Below are 22,648 nucleotides of genomic sequence, written 5' to 3'. Positions count from 1 at the left end.
TTCTTTTTATTGCTATAGAAATTGTATGGAGACTCCTTCGTCGTCGTCGGAGTCGACGTCACGTGAGGTTTAGTATAATCTGCAAGTGCGATAATCTCGAGTCCGCGCGCTGTACACTGAATGCGCGAGGGGAAGCCCATGAGGTCACCCGCGAAGGACAGTGGCATGGGGCACGGCGTATTGTCGCGCTATCGAGGGGCGGAACAGCGTAGGCGAGCGCGCTAGGGAGGGGAGAGAGGCATGTAAGAGCATTCCTCTGCTAACCCGGCTAACACTGCACATGGCTCAGCACGCTCCCTATCCTGCAGGTAATCTGCGGTGGATGCAAAGAGTAGGCACGCTGGGATGGCTGATGGCTTCGTGTGCGCTGCGCATTGGCGTGTGTAATTTGTGTTCACGCGAGAGGCAGTAAGAACAAGAATTCGCTGATGGTGATATGTGGTGTTTATTGGCGCAAGAGCCAAGTCTGTCCAAAGAGCGCCATACAAGGGATTGTTTGTTGAATAGAGCAATGTAGTGCAAAGCATAAATGAAACATGGCTGTACATGTGCCTAAAATATAGTAGCTGTAGAGTGCGTAAAATAGGAATTCCTTCACGGGTGCTGCCGCTGTTCATTACGCAGCGTATACAGCGAGTGTTCACGCTCATCTAGTGAGATATGTTCATGCTCGCCTGACACCGTGCTTGTTAAGATAATTTGCAAATGAAAGTTTCCTGGAACTAAAAACAATGCGTTGTGTAGTTTTCTAATACTAATGCATTGCTCTCGCTACTATTGCTTAGCCTTTCGCTTGAAACTGCGACTTTATTATTAAAGAGATTAGGGAACACCTAGAGAGTGTGCTGGTCGCAAAGCAACAACTTCGGAAAGAAGCCAAAGAACGCTAATCTCATTAAAAGACAAGCGCAATCGCACCAGAAGAGCAACACATTGACAGTGATAGCATGGTCTATCGAAGAGCTGGCGCTCGTCGGGCGTTGTGCAACGATACGCGGAAGCGACACCTGGGCGTGACGCAGCATGAGAAGCAGCTGCTGCTCCGTAGCAGAAAGAGAGCCCCAAATAGGGTTTATTACTACCCAACAAATGGGGGGGGGGGGGTATCAAACAGAACCCCAAGACGTCTCAGAAAACCAAGAACAACCTGGCGACATCTTTGGAGCTCGTGGCCGTTATAGACCATTCATTAAGGCTTCCCAGGTAAGCTACTCAATGGAATTAAAGAAATATTTACCCGCCGTGGCAGATTAGACGCCATGGTGTTCTGCTGCTAGGCACGATGTCGCGGGATCTAATCCCGGGTTCAGCGGCCGCATTTCGATGGGGGCTAAATGCAACGCCCGCGTACTCTGGATTGCGCGCCATTTAAGGATAACCGGGTGGTGAAAATTACCCAAAGGCCCCACCTACGGCATGCCTCGTAATTAAATCATGAATTAGGCATGTAAAACGCCTGAAATAAATTCTAAGAAATGATTTCTATTAAAAAATTCCACACCAGCCTTCACCGAACCTACATGTGTTCAATTGAGACTGCGACTAGTACAGGAAGTTCAATATTTCACCAGCACGCACCAGACAACATCAGTGTTGTATTCGTTCTGGGTCACGTGACAAGAGCTGGATACGAGACACCGGTCCTCTGTCTAAGCAACGCATCAATAAAGCCTACCCCTTGCCATTCCTAGTGTGTCCTCTGCTGCATGGATTCAACTGCTGGACTTATTTGTCTTGCGAGCCAGTGCAGCCTGTTAGGAGATGTGCTGTCGGACATCAGCCATCAGTGCAGGTTGTGCAAAACACTTGTAGTGTTTTAACACGAAAGTGTTTTATGCCGGGGTCCACCAAGACTTCACTGACGTATTTCCGTCACGGATATACGTCATAGAACATAATACAAAGAAAGAAACCAGAAGAAAAAGTTCCACAAACATGCCAAATTTGGAAATCGAACCCACGACCTCTCGGTCCGCGACGATAGATCGCCGAGCGTTTAACCCATTGCGCCACAAACGCATTTGCAGAGAGCTACACAGACGCGCCTTATATATCTAACACTCCTCCGTGTACCCGCGCTCTTGCTCGGGGCGGTGCCGCCGCCTACGAGCAGAAAATAGAAGTACTGCATTATGACACTAACGCGCACCGACAGTGAACGCTTCGGTGGTCTCAGCACTACGACGCCTCGATGCCAGCATTCGAAGGGACGCTGGCATCAAGAAGCACTACCAACGCCACTTAGGTGGCGTTCACCGTACTGAGTACAGCGGAGCGTGGCCTCCGCAATTAGCTCTGAAAATGTTTCTGAAGTTGATCGCGGAGGCTGCAATTACGACGCGCTGTACGCGCTGATTTGACTCGGTGACGATTCAGTTACGTGCTTTGTATTGCGCGTTGTATTAGTGTGTCAGTTACGTGCTTCGTCTTTCGCGTTGTGCTAGCGTGTGCAGCGTAGTGCAGCTTCCATATGCACGACGGTTGCTCATGGTCATCGACGTTGGTAGTCGTGATGGAGGAGACGTGCCACCAGGCGTCAGCGTGGGTGCATCAACACCTAAGGGCGCTTTAGCCACAAAACACCAATAGACATTATATATCAATGTGCAATAAACATTACACTACTTCTGTGAAGACACGTTTCACTTTCGTGTTCTATACCGATTCCTATATAAGAGGGATCAACCACATTTTTTTGAGGTTTCGTCGCTTTTAGCCGTTGTAGATTAGATGGGGTGCTTGGTCGTAGGTGCGAAACGTTGACACATCATTCTCATTCATTGCGGCTCCAGTGTGGGACTTCATCATTATCAGCCTATAGAATGTCCACTGCAGGACGAAGGCCTCTCCTTGCGATCTTCAATTACCCCTGTCTTGCGCAAGCTGATTCCAACTTGCGCCTGCAAATTTCATAACTTCATCACCCCACCTAGTTTCCTGCAGCGCTTCCCTTCTCTTGGTATGCATTCCGTAACTCTAATGGTACACTGGTTACCCATCATATGCATTACATGGCCTGCTCAGCTCCATTTCTTTCTCTTAATGTCAACTTTAATATCTGCTGTGTCCGTTTGCTCTCTGATACAGACCTCTCTCCTCCTGTCTCTTAAGGTTAGGCCTTATATTTTTCGTTCCATTGCTCTTTGTGCGGTCCCTAACTTGTTCTCGAGCTTCTTTGTTAACCTCCAAGTTCCTGCTCATATGTTAGCACCGGTAGAATGCAATGATTGTGTACTTTTTTTTCAATAGCAGTGGTAAGCTCCCAGTCAGGATTTGGCAATGCCTGCCGCATGCACTCCAACCCAATTTTGTTCTTCTGTAAATTGCCTTCTCATGATCAGGATCCCTTGTGAGTAATTGACCTAGATAAACATACTCCTTCAAAGACTGTAGAGGCTGACTTGCGGTCCTGAACTCGTGTTCTCTTGCCAGGCTATGGAATATTATCTTTGTCTTTTGCATATTAATCTTCAACGCCACTCTTACACATTCCCGTTTGAGGTCCTCGATCATTCGTCCCCATTGTTACTGAATAGGACAATGCCATCGGCAAACCGAAGGTTGTTGCGATATTAGCCGTCGATCCTCACTCCTAAGCCTCCCAGTCTAACAGCTTCAATACTTCTTCCAAGCATGCAGTGAATAGCATTGGAGAGATTGTGTCTCCTCGCCTGACCGCTTTTTAATAGGTAACTTTAGACTTTTCTTGTGGAGAATCAAGGTTGTTCTGGAATCCTTTAGATATTTGCCAAGATATTCCCGTATGCCTCCTGTACTCTTTGATTACGGAATGTCTCTATGAGTGCTGGTATCTCTACTGAATCAAATGCCTTTTCACAATCTATGAAAGCCATATGGAGAGGTTGATTGTACTCCGCAGGTTACTCGATTGATGACATGGATATGATTCGTCATTGAATATCCCTTACACAAGCCTGATTATTCTCTTGGTTGACTAGGATCAACTGTTTCCTTGATCCTACTGGAAATTATCTTGGGGAATATTTTATACAATACTGAAAGCAAGCTAATGGGTCTGTAATTTTCAATTCTTTAACGACTCCCTTCATATGGATTAGTAAAATGTTGGCGTTCTTCCAGCTCTCTGGTACACCTGAAGTCATGAGTCATCGCGCATAAAGGGCCGCAAGTTTTTCAAGCATGATATTGACACGTATACATGTTTATCTTTCACCGGTGGCCGCTTTCCACCGGCTAACAAGTGTTAAACGTTATCGCTCGGCGCAGGACGCGCCTGCATTGGAAGCTTCTCGAACGTTATCGATGCTTCTATCCTTCGTCTGTTGTCACCGACACTCATGTAATCTGATCGTATGAGCGACGCGAATTGTCTAGAACTTTCTGGAAGACACGCGGGCATGAGGGATTAATCTGGAACCTTCGGCGACTCAGGTATAAAAGCCGACGCGTTTCGTCGCTGATCATATTTTCGACGATCGCCGACTGTGTTCGCCGCTATCGTTGTGCTTTGAGTGTAGCTTGCTTTTGTGGGCACAGGTTCGCCCAATAAACAACCAGTTTCGTCATACACAGTTTTGCGACTGTTTTATTTACCGTCACTACTACGTGGAGTGAGCCATCTTTGATTAAATCGACTGTTATTCCATCTTGTCTCCGGTCACGCCGCATGAAATAGAAGGAATAATCAGAAGCTTGAAAGAGCACTGCGCAAGTGGTTATGACGATATCGCTGTCCGCCCAGTATAAGCGCCGTCAGATGTGCTGTGCGCGCTCCGTCGCCCATATCTGTAGCGGTATCCTAACTCAAGGCGTTTTCCCAGAGGAAATGAAAATTGCTCGCGTTTGCGCAGTGCATAAGAGTGGCACCAGAGATAGTCTCGGCAACTATCGTGCTATTTCTGTACTCCCCATCGTTTCAAAGGTACCGGAGTACGTAATTAATCGGAGGTTAAACAATTTTTTACACAAGAGGTGCATAATATCAGAACAGCAATATGGATTTCAGAGAGGTAAATCTGTGGAAACAGCTCTTATGAAATCAATGAAAAACTAATAAATATTGAAAATAGGCTCTTTTCTATTGGCATATTTTTAGATTTCAGGAAAGCGTTCGATTCTATCAAGCATGACGTTCTTTTTTATAAACTTAACAAGTACGGTATCCGCGGCAATGCACTTATTTGATTAGAAGTTACTTGCATAATCGCTATCAGTTTGTAAGCCTTGGTGATGTTAAATCCAGTTTAAAATTAATACAACGGGCTCAATCCTAGGCCCCCTCTTGTTTCTTCTCTATATAAATGACATTGCACTCATACCTTATACACCTGACATTGTGCTATATGCTGACGGCACTAATGTATTTTTTCACGGTGCTAACATAAACAGTATTAACAGTCAGGCTAATGCTTGGCTCCAACAGCTGTCGTTCTGCTGCATGGTTACTGAACAGTCAGTTGGCTCTTAACACTGAAAAAACAAACTATATTATTTCCAGAGCTAAAAATAAAGCAATCAGCAATAATTAAAAGCTAACCTTTAAAGGTAAAACAATAAGTCAAGTACCCACACTTAAGTTCCTAGGCGTCCACTTCCATGAATATCTCAGCTGGACACAACATGTCACCTATCTTCACGCTGAGGTGTCCAGAACAGTAGATATGCTACACAGGTTACGTTTCATGCTACCATCATGGTTTAAAGGACAGCTTTACTACTCCATGTTAATCTCGCATTTGCACTACTGTATTTTAGTCTGGGGAACCACCACTCAGGGTAATTTAAATCACCTTCAAGTATTACGGAAGAAGGGTATTCGATTAATTGAAAATTTATCATGGCAACAACACTCACTGTCTTTAAAAAAACGGTATCTTGACTTTTTCTAATATTTTTCTCCAGCGCCTTGCGCTCAAGAGTTTCCTCAATTTAAAGGCAGATCCGACTGCATTTCTAGCACCATATAAGAGACCCGAATCTAATTATGCGCTTAGGTAGAATATTTATGTGAAGAAAAAGAATTTGAACTTGTTACGGGACGCAGCTGTTAGATTACCAGTTTTCTGAATTATTAAATTGATATCCTGAACTAGTTGCTATCGCGCAACAGTCAAAGTCCATTTTTTTCATTTAGAACATGAGTTAAAGCCCTGTTTGTGCGACCAGTCCCGTGTAACTAAATGTATGCAATGAAGAAAATGTATGAAAGTACCGAATTGTTTCCTGTTGTAATATTTTACGCGCAAAGTGCCACATTGTCATTGCTTAGTTGCCCTGTAACATTCCCAATGTCTTTTAATTATTATTATCCAGTGCATTTTGAACTTAAAATGCTTGTCCCTATATGTTGTGCTTCCAGACCAAATTCCCCCGCCCCCAACTTTTTATTCGTGTCCTATTAATGTATGCAGTTTATACTTGCACATATTTTTTTGGTACTACTACAAATTGTTTTTTTTTTTCAACAGCGCTGATGGCTGTGTGATGTACGTCTGAGAAACGAGGCCTCGGCAGGCTCCTAAATAGGCGCCTTTTGCCTCGTTGACTCTGGTAGGAAGGTGTCTCGGTTGTAGTTTTGTGTCTTTTGAATGTTTCCTGCCAAAATAAAGATTATTATAAAGATTATCATATCTTCTCCAGCAGCTTTTCCCCTGGTCATGTCTTGCAAGACCCTTGGTAACTTCATCGCTAGTTATAGAAGGAGCCTCTGTATCCTGTGTCCTGATCACTACATCGAATGAAAGTAGCTTGGCTGCTCTGGGTACTGTACAAGTCCCTATACAATTATTTTGCTGCTTTTACTATGTCATAGAAATTGCTGATGATATTACTCTGCTTGTCTTTCAGTGCATACATCTTGCCTTGTCCTATGCCACGTTTTCTTACCGATTTCATGGTGCGTCCATATTTTACGGCTTCCTGAATCATTCCCCCGTTATAATTTCGAATATCTCTTGATTTTTTTCTTCTTGAGCAGTTTTGGTATTTCAGCTAATTCTATCTAATCTCTTGAGTTTTACACTTTCTCGCTTTGTCGTTTCTTTATTAGGTCATTTTTTACTTGGAAGAGCTTACCTACTAGTTCCCTTAGTGTCTTACCTCCAACTTCAATTGCTGCTTCTGAGATTAGCTCAGTTACAGTTTCAATCATTACTTCTACGTTATCACCTTTCTGTCCTAAAGCTGCATATTTGTTTGCGAGAACCAGCCTCATTTGGTCCGCTTTTACGCTCACTGCGTCTAAGTTGGCCTGTTTCTTCTTGACTAATGTTATTATTTCTCTCTTCAAATTGAGAGAAATCCTAGACCTCATTAACCTATTGTTACTGCACTTTACCTTACCTAACACTTCTACATCCTGCACTATGCTTGGATCGGCAGAGAATATAAAATCTATTTCATTCCTTGTTTCTCCATTAGGGCTTTTCCAGGTCCACTTCTTGTTGCTGCGCTTCCTGAAGAAGGTATTCGTTATTCGGCGCCTATTCCTTTCCGCGAATTCTACAAACATCTCTCTTCTAATGTTCCTAAAATTGATGCCGTAGTTGCCAATTGCTTGCACACCAATCTGCTTTTCCCCACTTTTGCATTAAAGTCGCCCATGACTACAGCATACCGAGTTTGCACCTTTTTCATTGCTAATTCAACGTCTCATCTTGACTGGAGGTCGGGGCGTAAGCTTGTACTACCTTCATTCTATACCTCCTTTTCAGCTTTATGACGACGACTGCTACCGTCTCATTAGTGCTGTAGAATTCATCAATGTTGCCCGCCATGTACTTATGGACTAGGAATCCTACTCCGAATTCTCTCTTATCTGGGAGATCTCTGTAGCAGTGGACATGGCCGTTAGTCAGCACTGTATAAGCCTCACCAGTTCTTCTAAGCACACTAAGGCCAATAATATCCCAGGCAATACCTGATAATTCTTCAAATAGCCCTGCTAAGCTAGCCTCACTCGATAGGGTGCGCATGTTGAACGTTGCCAGGTTGAGTTTCAGCATGTTATTGCGCGCACTACGCCTTACCCTGTCGGTCTTGGTTACTGACTCTTCTCCCGTCACAATGGTTATTGTGTTATTGTCGCCTAAAGACGCTATACAGAGAGAATACACTGGGCTTTGGAGCAGCTGTAGCACCTGAGTCGAGTACCTTGCTGGAACCTGGACGAATGTCACGTCTGTTTTTTCGGTAGCGTACTCATTTAGATGTCACCTCCAAATATAAGCAGGGCTGTGGTCCAGCGAGAACGATCCACTGGTTGTGCCTGAACCACACGTTTTGACCCTTCCGCAGGATGAAGAGGGGCCTGGTTCCACGTTCCTCGTAGAAGTGTTGAAGTTCTCGTCGACATCGGAGAGACGCTTGAGCATTTGAGAATTTGTACTGAGGTTTGAGTGTACTTAGGTTTACAAAGTTCAATGTCTTTACTTTCCTTCACACTAAGAGTTCAGCTGGTGACCGCAGCCACCCGTGGGTGTGCTTATAGAGTCCAGATGTGCAGTGCAGAGGTCGTTTCCACCTCTATACTCTTCTGGAGACAGTGCTTTGTGGTTTGACTAGACCTTTCGTCAAAGCCGTTTGACCTCGGATAATTGTGGAGCTAACAATTCAGATCATATTCCATGCTGGCGATAAACTACTTCAAACGTGCTATTTTAAACGGTTGGGCACTGTCACACCAGTTCATCAGCAACGCCGAACCACGCGCGCACAGCCTTGATTGCCTCGTTGACAGCTACTTTTGATGAGGATATCATTGGCTGTTATTGTACACATAGACTGAAGTGGTGAACAATGTTCTAGGAGATAATTTGAGTTTTTGAAGTAGAAGACATCAGCCTGAATCATTTGTCAAAGCCAATGAGGCAGTTCACCGTCTGTACGTTCTGCTTCACGGCCTGCAAGGTCTGGTTCATGCTGGGTTTGATGCTGGTAGCCCTGGTAGTGTTTACATTACTCGATAATCTGCTGAACGTCTATCTTGATTGAGGGCCACTACAGGGATTATTGTACTCTGTTCTTGCAGGACGCATTTGCCACGATATGTTTCGTGAACCTTGAGTAATGCATCCGTTTGACAGAAGGTAGGGAAATCCGGTCACTGTCCCCGGCATATCAGGCCATCAGACATGTGGAGCACATCCTTTCAGTGGAGCACGTCGTTTCACTTTCACTGGTGCGCCCAGCCCTCTTCAATGTAGGTACTTGGACATTTCTTGAACCACTGGGTCTTCAGCTGTCGCTTGTCGTATTTGCTCCAGTTTTGGTACCAAGGCTCCGACTGGCGCAAACACTGCTAGTTTCAATAGCATACACACTGTCGCCATATGCTTCGCTTTCGCCGTATGAAACTTGGCAATTAAAAAATGCCTGCGGTGTCGTTGTGAATTGTTTCGTTGCAGTATAATAGCAACAAAGTGGCACTTAACGCAACAGTAAATAGAACCATAGACAATAACTAGAAGACTAACGCATTCGTCGCACAAAGCACGCGACGCGAAATACGGGCGTTTGTAGAAAGTAGCGAAGCCATGTTAAACAAGAGAATCTCCTTCGCTTAAGAACAAACGAAACCATATCTGAAAGACACCAGAAAGCATGCATTTAATTCACTTAAAGTGAGACTTCCAATCTTTTTTACGCAACAGCACAAACGCAGTGAAGCATGACGCATTAGTTACTATATCATGGTTTGCCAAAATGATGAACATATATTTTTGATGCGCCACATGCATGCAGTAATCATAAATCAACATATCCTGTCACAATAATGTTGCATCATTTTTAGAAGAATTTCTTCCCAACTATGATCCTAATTGGTCGTCACTGACATGTTATTTTCAACCAGTTCGGCGACTCGTTTTGCGACGCACACAGTTTATTGGAAGCAATGGTTGTAGTGGTTAGAAGCCGAACGAAATTTCCATAGCTACATACTTACCAGGGTTGCAGTTATCAGCACAGTCAATGCGAGTGTCGAAGACGCCATCGCGCAAGCAGCCGTTCCACATGAAATGCTCGCAACGACTCGCCGTCCGGTTGTAAAAGTATTTTAAAGCCCTTGCTGCACAATAGAACTCAGTTTCGATTATTGGAGCACTGCAACCGTAACTTATGGGCCTCCGTCTTCTTTCTTTCGCGACACCGCCTGAAAAAAAAACGCAAACAATGGAGTGCAAAGCTACGCGCTCCAACAGACGTCTTTGGTAGTGAACATCGAAAACCTGAATTATCTGGTGAGAGAAAAAACGCGGAAGAGGGCTCGCACAAGTTTGGCCACCTTTGTTTCCTAAAAGGGCAAGGAAGGCGATGGAGCATTTTCATACAACCGCTCAGGTGTTTTCCAATGCTGAGCCCCCAAAGTGTGCACCAGGGTTGGGCAGTACTGCAGATACATGTACCTTAGATACGATCTTAAGGTGCTCTGGGTATTATCTTTACATATCGGGATATATTCAGTGTATCAGTATTTGTATTTTGGATACATCATACGAAGTATCGTGTATTTTAAATACAATAAACACTTACAGCAAAGTCCACAAAACCCCCCAGAGTCACTGAGGCAAGCAATTACAGAAGTAAAAATTTGTTCCAGAATACGGCACTTTGGCGCTAACTCGTTTTCTGAATAACCAAACACAAGTAAGAAAATTGGATGCTGCGTGGAACTAGTACTAACAGTACTTAAAATTTTACAAAAATGTTTTAGTAATAGACAACTAAGTAAGATGTTAAATCTGCAGAATACCACTCAAGCCTCACAGCGTACCATTTTGCTAGAAACATTTCGCTTTGAACCACTTTCGAGAAATATGTTCTGAACACGTCGCGAAATCAATTGCTGTTCTAGCTAACAGGTCTACTTGCATTTTGCACCGTGCAGAAACATGTAATCGGTAGCCCTAATGCATATCGCTTTAGATTTTGAGTACTGAATACATATTACAAGTGCTGACAAGTGCAAGGAGAGGGGAGCATGTATGGGTTCAAGATGCCGACGCTCATACGTCTTGCAGACACATGTGGAAACCCTGGTGAGAAATCACCGACACGTCGTCATATGCCACCACCCAACAGAACCCAGTTGGACCTCCTAGTGAAAATGCCAATGACAGTACAGCATAACAGACTGTGCGGTACGTGGCCACATGACTGTAGTACAGTGGCGGCTCACCAGCTAAACCTGTACTTTCAAGGTCACCGCAGGGAAGGTGCAACTGTTTCGGAAGGTTACATAAAACATCCCACAGAGTAGACTTGTGTGTCTGTTGTTCGATATGTGTGGTTTCTGTTGCGGGCGGTCCTTCTCAAGATTCCGGGGAATAACTTTGTCAGGAATGTAAGACAAGGTGCGAGCAACTTTGGTGATAGAATGGTGTGGCAATATAACCCGCATATACCGCTAGTCATATAGCAAGGCGTGGCATATAGATATATCTAAATATATACGGACATTCTCGCTCACAGGACGCCGACCTCGGACGCCGACACCGGATTTGCAGCGACACGGGGCCCTTAACGCTCTCGCCATAGAGAAAGAGATTCAACAAGAGGGGACACTCGGCAAAAACTGTCAACAGGAAACACGTCACCATACGTTACGCTATACCTTTGACACCGAACGTTAGCTGCCGCGAGCATCGAAAAAAAAAAAGAAAGTGAACTTAAGTTTAACACGTTTTACGTATAAATTAACGTAAGCTTTGCCACTTATTTTACTTGCCTTACCTAGCCACAGGTCAATGACGCGCCAGATACATGCGTCATCCGCCAGACACTCCCCCGAAGCCAGCGAGGATGGCTGCGCGCGCGTTTGAGCGCTCGCGCGCGGCGACCCGTCTGTCTCCTTCTTCTTCTTTTTTTTTTTATGTAACCTGGTGTATTGGGCTCTCGGCATATTCTTGCGTTCCTTCTGCACTGGGACAAGACACCACTGCACTATTGGACTACGGCAGGGTGAGAAATCTTGTTTCACAGTCTACGACGCAATTAGGCTTACGACACGGGACCGAGAGTTAAGAAGCAGTTTGCGAAAAACAGCTCGGCCATCCTGGCGCAGTTAATTTGAGTTAATGAAGCGTGCTGAGACATGTTTCCGACGCTTCCTAGGGGATTATGGTAGCTTATTTCTGTTTTTGAGCCACACTGGCCGCACAGGGCGCCGTGTCGCAGTTAGCGAGAACTAACTCGGCCGTGGTGCATAGTCTAGTGCATCTTGCTAGGAGAAGTTTGTGCCGCTTTCTCTGACGCCAGACATTACTGAAAAGTAATTTCGTTACTTTCTGGGGTACTTCTGAGGCACGCTGGCCGCACAGCGCGCTGTGACGCAGTTAGCGATAAGCAGCTCGGCCGTGGTGTTAAAGTTCGTTTGGCGTGTAATGAATCTTAGAGGGACAAGTCTGTGACGTTTTTGTGGTTCCGCAACAACATATACCTTCTTCCGGTACTCAGCCTGTTGAAAACGCGATGGGCGATTGCCAAGAGTGATAACATGGGGTGTGCTGCTGGCGCCGGCAGAACGCGCGAAAGATAAAGCCGACGAACATATCAGAAACTTGCAATTTGAACATTCTGTCTTCTAAAGGACTGAAAAAAGGGCACTGCATCCACGCATTTGTCCTGAGTGCCTGTTGCGTCCGTCTCTATGTATGCAGCGTACCGTCGCGTCGCCCGAGGCCAAGTTTTGGAAACGCTAAGTTGCCCGTGTATTTGTGCTGCCAAAGTGCAGGAAATAATGCCCGAAAATGGGGGAACGCTTGGAAATCAGATGTTTTCATATTTTATGGATAAGTGTTTGGGATGAGTCGGGTATTTTCTACGCCATGTATGTAAAAGCGAATTGCTTTTGTATGTATGGCTGCCCATTCACCGCTTTCGCACGTTTCGCCTCTACACGCAGTATTCCGATGTCTAAATACCAAAATGACACATGCTTGTAACATGCTGTTACATGCTTGTAAATGTAACATGCTTGTAATTTACTTTTTTTCAGCTGGTGCCGTCCGGTGGAGCTTCACACAGGAACTACTGCCTTACCTGCTGGGGTCACAACGTTGGATGAACGCACAAAAAGCGCGATACGAGCTTTTATATAGAGCAAAATAAATATTTCCTCACTGCACAAAAGGTCTTGCGTCTACTTCGTGAAATTGCACGTGGAACAGATTCGATGGGACTTTACGAGATCGTTCGCAATCATTTTTACTAAATAATAAACCGATTCTGCACGAAGAGCAAAAAAAAAAAAAAGAGGAGGGAGGCGCAGCCGGCGTGCTAGCTTGCGTTCCAAATACGTGTGCCCAAAACCGAAACCGGAAGTGATTGACGCCGACCGCTTGGCACGCTGCAGTCAATTGGGCCGCGGGGCCTTATGGGAGTGTCCCCTCTTGTTGAATTGCTTTCTCTATGCTCTCGCGTTAAAAAGCGGGCGTTCCTCGAGTTACACCAACAACGCGGTACATTTTTACAGAGAAGCTGTTAAAGGCTCAGTTCCCAAGGATCGTGTACCGCATGTAGAAAAAAACTAGCATCAACAGCATTGGCTTGAGCGTCGTCGTCATTTTAAGACCACGGCCCCTCCTCCCTCCCGGCCTGCAGAACACGCGCTATCTCCCTTCTCTTGCGCCAGTAGACCTTGTCTTATGCCGCGTTCCACTCTGAGTAGACTTGGGTCCGGCTGCGAGGCTAGCATGACAAGCCTGCTGGAACCTGCGCCCGACTACAGTTGAGCCCTGCTGGGAGCCTATAGAGGCTTGGCATGCGGCGCGCCTCGGTTGCTGACGCGCCGCTTCCCCTCGCACCTCCGTCTGCTCCGCGTGCGTCTATTGAAAGGGCAGCTGATAAATGGAAGGAAGGCAAGGAGGGGGCGTCGTGCTGGTCCAATGGCGGGGGAGCGATTGGCCACGCTCTCCCACAGATAGGCGCGCTCTCCCACTGCGGCGCATGCGCGCAGCTCTGCCGGCCTCTGCCGCCGACTCTCTCCGCATTCTTGCCCGCCTCTCGCTTAACAGTGTCGACAACGGCTTTTAGCCGTTCCGCGACGTGGACATCGCGCTAGCGCTATAGTTGCCCATACGACTCACGATAACCCAGCCGCGTGCCGATCTTTCGGAAGAACAACGCAAAGAGCGACTGCGTGCCCGGAACTGCGAATGGGCGCACAAACGCGGCTAAACAGCGTACGCATCAGAACGTACAGAGGGGTCCACTGTTAAAGGGAACACCGGAGCGCGTGGCGTCTGCTCTGCGCCACCGCCGGCCGACGGCTAGAGCTAGTTTCGCGCAGGCGCGGTGAGCGATGTAGGCGGTGCTATTTCGTCGTCTGCTACCGTCTGCAGCCGCGCTTCGTATCGTCGCAGCGCAACCCGTTCACGCGTTCTGAAAGTTTGCCGGAGGCTGCATGATCACACTCGGATAGCTAGCCGTTACAAGGCTGAACGAGAATTAGACGGGGCAAAATATTACCTCGCAGATACTTGTGCCGTTCGAACTCGCAAGGAAAACATTGACAATTTTTGGCGGACTGTCTCTTTGGGACACAACAATAATAGACAGTATTTCTGCGTGTATAGTGGCCAGTCTCATGCGCGCTAAGGGATATTGGAGTGACTGCTGTGGGTATATATGCTGAACAAACAATCCACAAGCGCCATTGAAGCTTATTCACTAGAATTCACAGCGGTAAGATCGATGGAGAAATGTATTGGCATGCGTAACGAGTTGAACTACCGCAGTTGCAGAAGGTGAAGTTTAGCAGCATGCCAAATTGTTCTAGACCTTTAGGTTGTTTACGTTTACAAATCGCGCCTTTCTGATTACGGTAGGCATTTTTGGTTACGCCTTCAAAACACTGAGTGCTATAACCGTTTTATTAGGACTTGATGTAAAATGTGCTCCTACAAACTGCCGTCATCTTGGGCTTCAAGAAAACCATGCGTCAAAACAAATAAAGAAAACCCGTGCGTCGCTCCATATCTGGTTGCGTCGCCGTTTGCCTCCAGCACTGTCTTTATTCTAGAAGGAAGACTTGCATACAAGGCTTCACAGAATGAGGCATTTCGCTTCAAACGCTCCCATTCGGCCTTCACCGCGCTCCAAAGGCTGTCCGCGGAGAGCCCGTGGAGTCCGTGGAGAGCCCGCGGAGAACTCGCAGCCGGACCCAAGTCTACTCAGAGTGGAACGCGGCATAAGACAAGGTCTACTGGCGCAAGAGAAGGGAGATAGCGCGTGTTCTGCAGGCCGGGAGGGAGGAGGGGCCGTGGGCTTAAAATGACGACGACGCTCAAGCCAATGCTGTTGATGGTAGTTTTTTTCTACATGCGGACACGATCCTTGGGAACTGAGACTTGCTAAGGCCTTCTTCATGGTACCCCAAACGTTTTCTATGGGGTTCAAGCCGGGAGACAGCGGTGGCCAGCCCAGAACTTCCACTTGGTGACGCAGCAGAAGTGATCGAGCTTTTTTGTGGTGTGCACATTGGAGATGTCATGCTGGAAGAAGAAGTCATGCGGCTGGAAAGCACCATGTGCAGCATGATGGAGCGCAACTTGTTCGATTGCATCGCAGTATTTGTCGGCCGTGAATTTTCCTTCTAAGCTGACGAGAGGCCCGAGGCCATCCTTTGTCATGCAGCCCCACACGCTGACGACTGTCTATTCGATTAACTGTATTGAGCGGCCTCTGCGTTAGTTTAGCAATAGCGCGTTGTCTGTACTTCCCTTGCCACAGTTCAACAATACGCTGCCTTTCATCGTATGGCACTCGAGCCATCGTGGATTAGTGGCGAACGAAGTGCGCACCTTAACCTATTCTGAAGCGGGCAGTGCTTTATGTATGTATCACGAAGGCGAACAAAAGACAGCAGCGTCATTGCTGCTGGTGTGCAGGGTGACATTTGTTTGATTATAGATGAATCCCGTGACTTTCCTTCCAGCTGGAAGGAAAGTGGCTGCTTTCAAAGTACGAACCACGCGAGCTGCATTTTCGGCGACGATCCGAAGCGCGACACCAGACGGTAGCAGACGACGAAAGAGCACCGCCCACTACGCTCACTGCGCCTGCGCGAAACTCGTTGCAGCCGCCGGCGGCGGTGGCGCAGAGCAGACGCCACGCGCTCCGGTGTTCCCTTAACAGTGGACCCCTCTGTACATACGTCCAGTGGTTCGGAAGCCCTAAGGCTCTATTCTGAGGCTCTATTCTGGACACGCAGCCGCCACTATCCACCATCTTGGCTGTCTCATTGGGTGTCCAGAGGTCACGTGTTTTGAAATTTGTGCCGGGAAACAGAAGTTTTGCAAAATGAAATTTTGCGTTTTCATCAGAATGACGAAACGTGACGTGGAGCTGCAAGTTTTATCGACTAATACTTTTTTGTTGTCCTTGGCACCTATATTATGACTTTAGCACTTTAAAAAGAAAGTGGACGGTAGAGGGACGAAACCGTGCAATGCATCTGCAATTTCGCGAATATGTGGTGGCGTTCCAAGATAGCCGGCATGTCAGCTTGTTGGATGAAGAAATATCCCGTGAAGAGCGTCACAGGAAGGGCTGTTTCGTAAACGTCAATTTGACGCTCCGTGACGTTGCTCGGGGCCGCCATTGCAGAGATTTTCCGCCATAATTTGTGGTGCGACGAGCAGCGCGAATTATGGTAATGAGCGGTCGTATGCAATAGCAGTCGAGAGGCATGCGTATCGCCGCATTTTCCCTGTCATTTGGGGCCATGGAAATCTTTTGTTCACAACGCGGGCACATAGCATTTGTGTCGCTCTCGGGTAGTGTTGGCATTTGTGTTTTGAACCATCATTTTTATTAAAAACACGTTTATTTGAAATAATATTGGTTGAAACTAGCAAACATTCAGCGACTTTTTGCACGTTTCGCTACTGCGTTTGTATTGTAATCAATATTAATCACTTTTCGCGTCATCAAGCGCTATGACAAAGGTGACTTTTTAATTTATAAAAAGAAATGTGCGCAAGGCGGCGCCTTGAAGTTTCCACTCGTAAAGCCCCTATATATAAAAAGTAGCGCCATCCACTTCCCTCCTCCTCCGTTCCACTATCGCGCTCGGCGCGACCAGCGCGATCGAGGCACGATATCGACAGTGGCGCCGCCTGCGTCGGGCCTGCCGTGGCAGACGACAGCTAACGCGCTACCAGACGATATCCGACTAAAACTTCGATCGCGCCCAGCGGAGAAGTTTTTTAGGCGCGATTTTGCTTCGTCAGTCAGTAACTGATCTTAATGATGCCGTTTTGGAAGTAGCAACGCGACGATGCAAGACGGCGCAAATATCAAGTGTGCAGCAAGCGTTTGCGCACGCCGGATGGTAAACAAAAAAAGCCTTTTGCCCTCGCCTTGTCGGTTGCGGCAACTTAAGGCGCAGCAGCATGCCATCACAATGAAGTTCTTGTCCCTAACACGTTTGGTCTGTTTGTGCGTACAGCACTTTCGTCGCACAGGCCCGAGAATGGCAGTCGGAGCGCGCTGGAAAGAAAAAAAATATACAAAAGCGCAACGCGTGCTTCCACGTGACACGGATTGGCCAATGGGGGGCGGAGGAGGCTGGAGCGACAGGAGGCGGCAAGGAGGAAACGCCGGGGTGAGCGCGGTGGCGGCAAGATCTAAGAATGGCGCTACTTTTTACATATAGGGGTTTCATCCACTCGGGGTGCGAGTAAGCACCGAAGTGCACAAGAGATGGCAGTGCCGGCGCTTGCATCGCGCAAGCGGATACCTGTGGCGCGCGCAACGCTATCGATGATATTCGGCCGCTTCTCAGCCAGACGAGTCGGGCTGAGTCACTTGCGTTTCACGAGATAGCGATAACGCGGCCTAGAGCGTGCGCTGATCATCGTCGCGTATGTTGTCTCAAGGTAGAAAGCAAGCGCGTGGGTGCCAATATACGATGACTCATTCCATTCCCCGAGGACACGCATCCTAGCTATAGAAGCAGACGACAGCTTGTGCCCATGCAGACGACGGAAGCGAGAAACGATTTTGATAGAATAATCGTACGCTTTGAGCTGGCTGCTTTATTTTTACTGTGGAGGAAAACTGTTTTCCTTTATCAATAACGCTAGGTTCAATGCCTAAATTACAGTTCCTTAGGCGAAACGTCAAATTTGCGCCACGTTACGAAAGCAAAACGGGGCCATCAGCGCCATTTTGTAAGTGTCGCGCCTACGTCACGCCTGGATGAAAATGGCGGAATGTCCAGAATAGAGCCTCTAGTCCAACAAGAGATCGTTGGCCAAATACGCTGCGATCGACAGCAGAGCAAGAATGTGATCAGCACCGGCTGCCGGCGCCGGAGGCGTTGCCATCTACGCGCGGAACGATTTCCTTGGTGTAGTCCAGCGATACGAGATGTCGGTGGTGAACGATGCCATCGTCTTCGCTTGTGCCGACGCGTGTGCCATCAGGGTGCGCGATGGTCCGGTGGTCGCCGTCGTGTACATTCCACCCGCGACGCCCAAGGGAGACATTGAAGCATTCGGGATAGACTTCTTTGGATGGGTTATATTCGACGATGAAGCATCTATCGTAATGACGGGTCACTTCAACGTTGACATTGCACGCCCGGATGGAAAGTGGTTCACTTCGTTTATGCTCGAGCGCTTCGGGTTGACGTGTGTGAACGAACCTACGGTTCCAACTACAACAAAGCGGACGTGTATAGACGTGTCTATGAAGAACGTGCCTACCGTTGCCGTACACCCTATGGCGGTGTACCATAGCCACCATAAGGACATGGTCACTGTGGTCATTAAATCAATGAAATCCACCGGATCATAAAATTGACTTATTCTTTAATAGTTCAAATAACCAATTACACCATCACACCTTAATAGCCATACTTGCAAATGCATGATGCCCATCATAGTACAGCTTTGCTGGCCTTCCATCTCCACCCCAGTGGAAGTGCTGACACTTTCTTCATGCTAGCGAGCTCGGGGTATTTCTACAACGATCCAAACAAAAGCCCCTTCACAAAAAAAACTTCGGTTGGTCGTAGGCGCCTGTTGTACTGTACGTGTTCCTCCGTCCACATCTGTTTTGCGCCGTTTATTGTTTAACACGAAAGTGTTTGATGCCGGGGTCCGCGACGAACTTCCGTTAGGGATGTAATGGATGTGACGTTCGGCGCCAACGAGTAAAATGTGTTTTGTTGACAGGGATGGCGCTGCCATCTAGGAACGGTAAAGTGATATACAACATTGTGATACTAATGAGCGCTGACAGGGAGCGCTTCGGTTGTGACAGCGCAACGGAGGCTGTAACGCGGTAATGACCCTTTTCCTGGGGCTCCCGTGGGCGATGCCATGTTTGATCACGTGGTGACGCGTCAATTTCTTGCCTCAACTGCCTCCGTGTTTACAATGCAAGTGCGTAACGCCGGTGCAGCACAGCAGACCTCCGTTCGGATGCATATTGTCGACGGTGACTGTGGATGACACAAAGCTTTGGCCACAGCTTGAAAGGACACGTAAGTGCTTTCAGAGCTCATTACGCCTTGTCCAAAAGACGCGAGCAGCGTATAAGGGGCTTGTACTGAAAGCGGGCTAGAAATGTATTCCAAGCCGGCCAAACATTTCGCGTATGAATTAAATCAGGATCAGTGTGGTCATCCTTTATTTGGCAAACATTTTGAAGCAGTGGCTTGTAATGTTTCTGACTCAGTAATGTTCCTCGTTTCCTCGCTGCGGCCACTATCTGAATGTTTATTTTCAGCCTAATCGCTCGCGGGTGTGCTGTGCTGCGATAGATTTGTTCTTGCTGCGCACAAAGCTTGGAATCTAAATGTTCTGTACTTTGTGGTAGGTCGCAGCAAATAAGTATGATCTGTCCCTCGCTCACTCTGGGGACTGTCACGAAACGCTCAGCTTCCAACATTCGTGTCTTGTTGGTGTAGTCGCCGTCACTCATGCTTCAGCACATTGATTCAAGTGAGCGCCCATTCACTTATTATTGATACGTTGGCGATAGGGTGGGCGTAAGTTTGCGTGCGAGAAGGGGTGGATGTGTGTAGATAACGTGCGAGAAACTATGCCATTAAGTGGTGCTACTTCATTTTGTAACGAGTAGTACTCACTTCTAAAGGGCCCCTAAACCACCCAGAGGTCGAAATTTAGTGGTGGTGTTGCAGTTGTGCACGAGTCTCCAACGAACACGTTGGTTAGTAATACCTTTATTGAACTATCTTGCAGGTTTTTGGCACGTAGCCGGGAGAATTTTTCGAAATGGTTCCGTAATAGCGGAGTTACACGCGTTTGATGATCGAACCACGGCCCTCGCTCGTTTCACTCTTTCCTTTGCAACTCTCCGTTCGTCGGCTGGTCTCTCCTCATCGCCGAGTGGTTCTCCAAATGTCACGTGACATACGTCGTCGCCAACACGCTTCTAAAAACACTGTCTACTCCCGCTTAAGGCACGTGCGCACAAGCGGCAAATAAAGCGAGGGCGAACCGGCCTCCAGTGCCGTAAAACCTTTGCCGCGCGAGAGGCGTCCAAAGTAGACGGCAGTTCGGCCGGCGCACCGCCCACCACACGACCGACGGGCCAATCGACGACCGAGGAGCTGCGCGCCTCCGCCACCGCCAGCGCAAACATAGGCTGCAGCTTCTGTTCCAAGCAAAATAATTTCCGCTAGATAAAGTGATCCGTAAATTGTACATTTGATGGATGAAAAACGATATCCACTATCAAACGTTAAACATGAACGAGAGCTCCGATACTTGTCGAGCTCAGCTGCAGTGCACGGCTATCGACGGCAGACGACCGAGCCGGCTGTGCTCGCATCGCAGCCGACAGCAACGCTAATATCAGCGTATTTTCCTCCTTGTATACAATTATTGCGAAGAGAGACAACAACGGTAAGAAAATATTGCGGCTTGTGATCGTCGGCGATTCATTCCTACACGCCGTTCGTTTTAGCTTTGAAGTGAACCGGAGAAGGCCAAGCGACGATATCGGCGCCGTCGAGCGATCAGCAGCGGTGAGGCTGCCGCATGAATGGGTCCCGGTATCATCCTCTCTACGGCAAGGAAATCTCGCCATTCGAGAGACAAAACCACCGTCGAACGGCGGCCCGCGAATGGCAAACGGCGTGCGGCGAGTTACCGTGCCGGTAACGTGGACGGGTCTTAGCCGCAACTCAGCGCTTCTCGGCTACCCGCCGTTGCTGCTGTGCCGGCACGTGCTCATGCGAAGCGTGTCCCTATGGACCATGTGTTGCGTGCACGCCTAGAAAAACCAACAGTGTCGGACTCTTCTCGCGCAGCTAATCAGACCGCTAACTACGACTGTGTTGGAACGCGAGTGATTTGGCACTTGTGTTGTGAGCTGTAATTACCTATTCGTAAGTGCGCACAAGCGAGCAACACGACGAGGAAGAGCAGGAAGCGCGCGTACCTGCTAGAAGACTAACCGGAAGTAGTAGGCTATTGCTCGACCAATCCACATCATCGCCCCGTTGGCATCACCAGATGCACCCTGGTGCCGTCACGACGACCGCTGCGGGTATCGGAAAGGCTTGGAGAGGAGCACGTCATCGTTTTTTTTTTTTTGTGTGTGTGGCACGCCCACGGTGCGTAGCGCTGTAGCGTTTGGTATGGTTGATCGTGACGGGCATTCTAAACTCGATGCGAGCCCAACTTTCAGTACTTTTACAATGCACTTGATATATTTATGAAATATCGGATGTGGGTTAGGGGCCCTATAAATGCCGACGTTCCCAAGTTGAAGTCCTTTCTTTGGAGGTTAGCCATACCGCGCCGGTGCATGAATTATCTTTTTTTTATCCTCGAGGAAGGCCGTGCATCGCGAAGGGCCGGCAACAAAGGCATTCCTTATGTAGCAAAGGCGACACAGGTTGATTCCGCTCCTTATCTAATCTTTATATTAGCATTCTTTATATGCGAATCACTATTTTTGTAGCAAACTACCGCACACGTCTTCCCTTTACCGTTACACATTTGACAGCATGAACTGGCACAGTGCATTAGCGAACATCCAGTTGCATTTCCGACAGCTGATCGCGCTGTAACAGGGCAGAAGCAGTAATGGTTTCGTATTCATGCGAATGCGCTGAGGCAACGTATGGCTCGCCGCCGAAAGCGCCATCTCGTTCCTCTAGAGCACACCGCTCCATGAAAAGGGTCAATAGCCTGGTGTTGGCACTTTCCGCACATGGTTTGTCTTTCGTGTCGGATTAGCAAGACTGCAACACTGTCGCCGGCCCGCAAGTCGTGCGCCTTTCTTTGCATCGGACCGTGAATTCACGAATCATAAATGCAACAGCCTTCGTGAAGAGGCTGTTGCGTGTTCTACCGATTCCTATGAAAGAGGGATCAAGCATTATTTTTTACTAGCATGACACACCGGTTATTTAAAACCAATATTCTGTATCAGAAATGTTGCAGCTCTATCCTATCTACTATTGTCTACACATAGTTGTATCATCAGCATTCGATGACGCACCGGAGACACAGGAGTTTCCTGAAAGAAATAGTGAAAATTTTTGCAAACATACGTTTCTGCACGGAATGTATTTTCGGAACTTTCTAGACACACATCCTGAAGCTCTGGTAGACTGCTTCTTCCTGGTCTTCTTGTATCCTGTACTTTATTTGGAGTGTGGTAATCCAGATATAACTACGAA

At 47.5% G+C, this 22,648-nt stretch overlaps 1 protein-coding gene across 1 annotated transcript in view; it reads right to left on the bottom strand.

Moving 5' to 3' along the window:
* Positions 1-22,648, bottom strand: part of LOC119459602 (actinia tenebrosa protease inhibitors-like) — a 160,736-nt gene that overhangs the window by 123,229 nt on the left and 14,859 nt on the right. The window contains exon 2 of the mRNA XM_049670916.1: positions 9,926-10,132. Within this exon, the coding sequence (XP_049526873.1) occupies positions 9,926-10,132 (207 nt within the window). The remainder of the gene's footprint in view (positions 1-9,925; positions 10,133-22,648) is intronic.

Source organism: Dermacentor silvarum, chromosome 7, assembly GCF_013339745.2.
Source record: "Dermacentor silvarum isolate Dsil-2018 chromosome 7, BIME_Dsil_1.4, whole genome shotgun sequence".
Lineage (NCBI taxonomy): Eukaryota > Metazoa > Arthropoda > Arachnida > Ixodida > Ixodidae > Dermacentor > Dermacentor silvarum.
The sequence above is the reverse complement of the archived record's forward strand: the minus strand, read 5'-3'. Positions and strand labels throughout refer to the sequence as shown.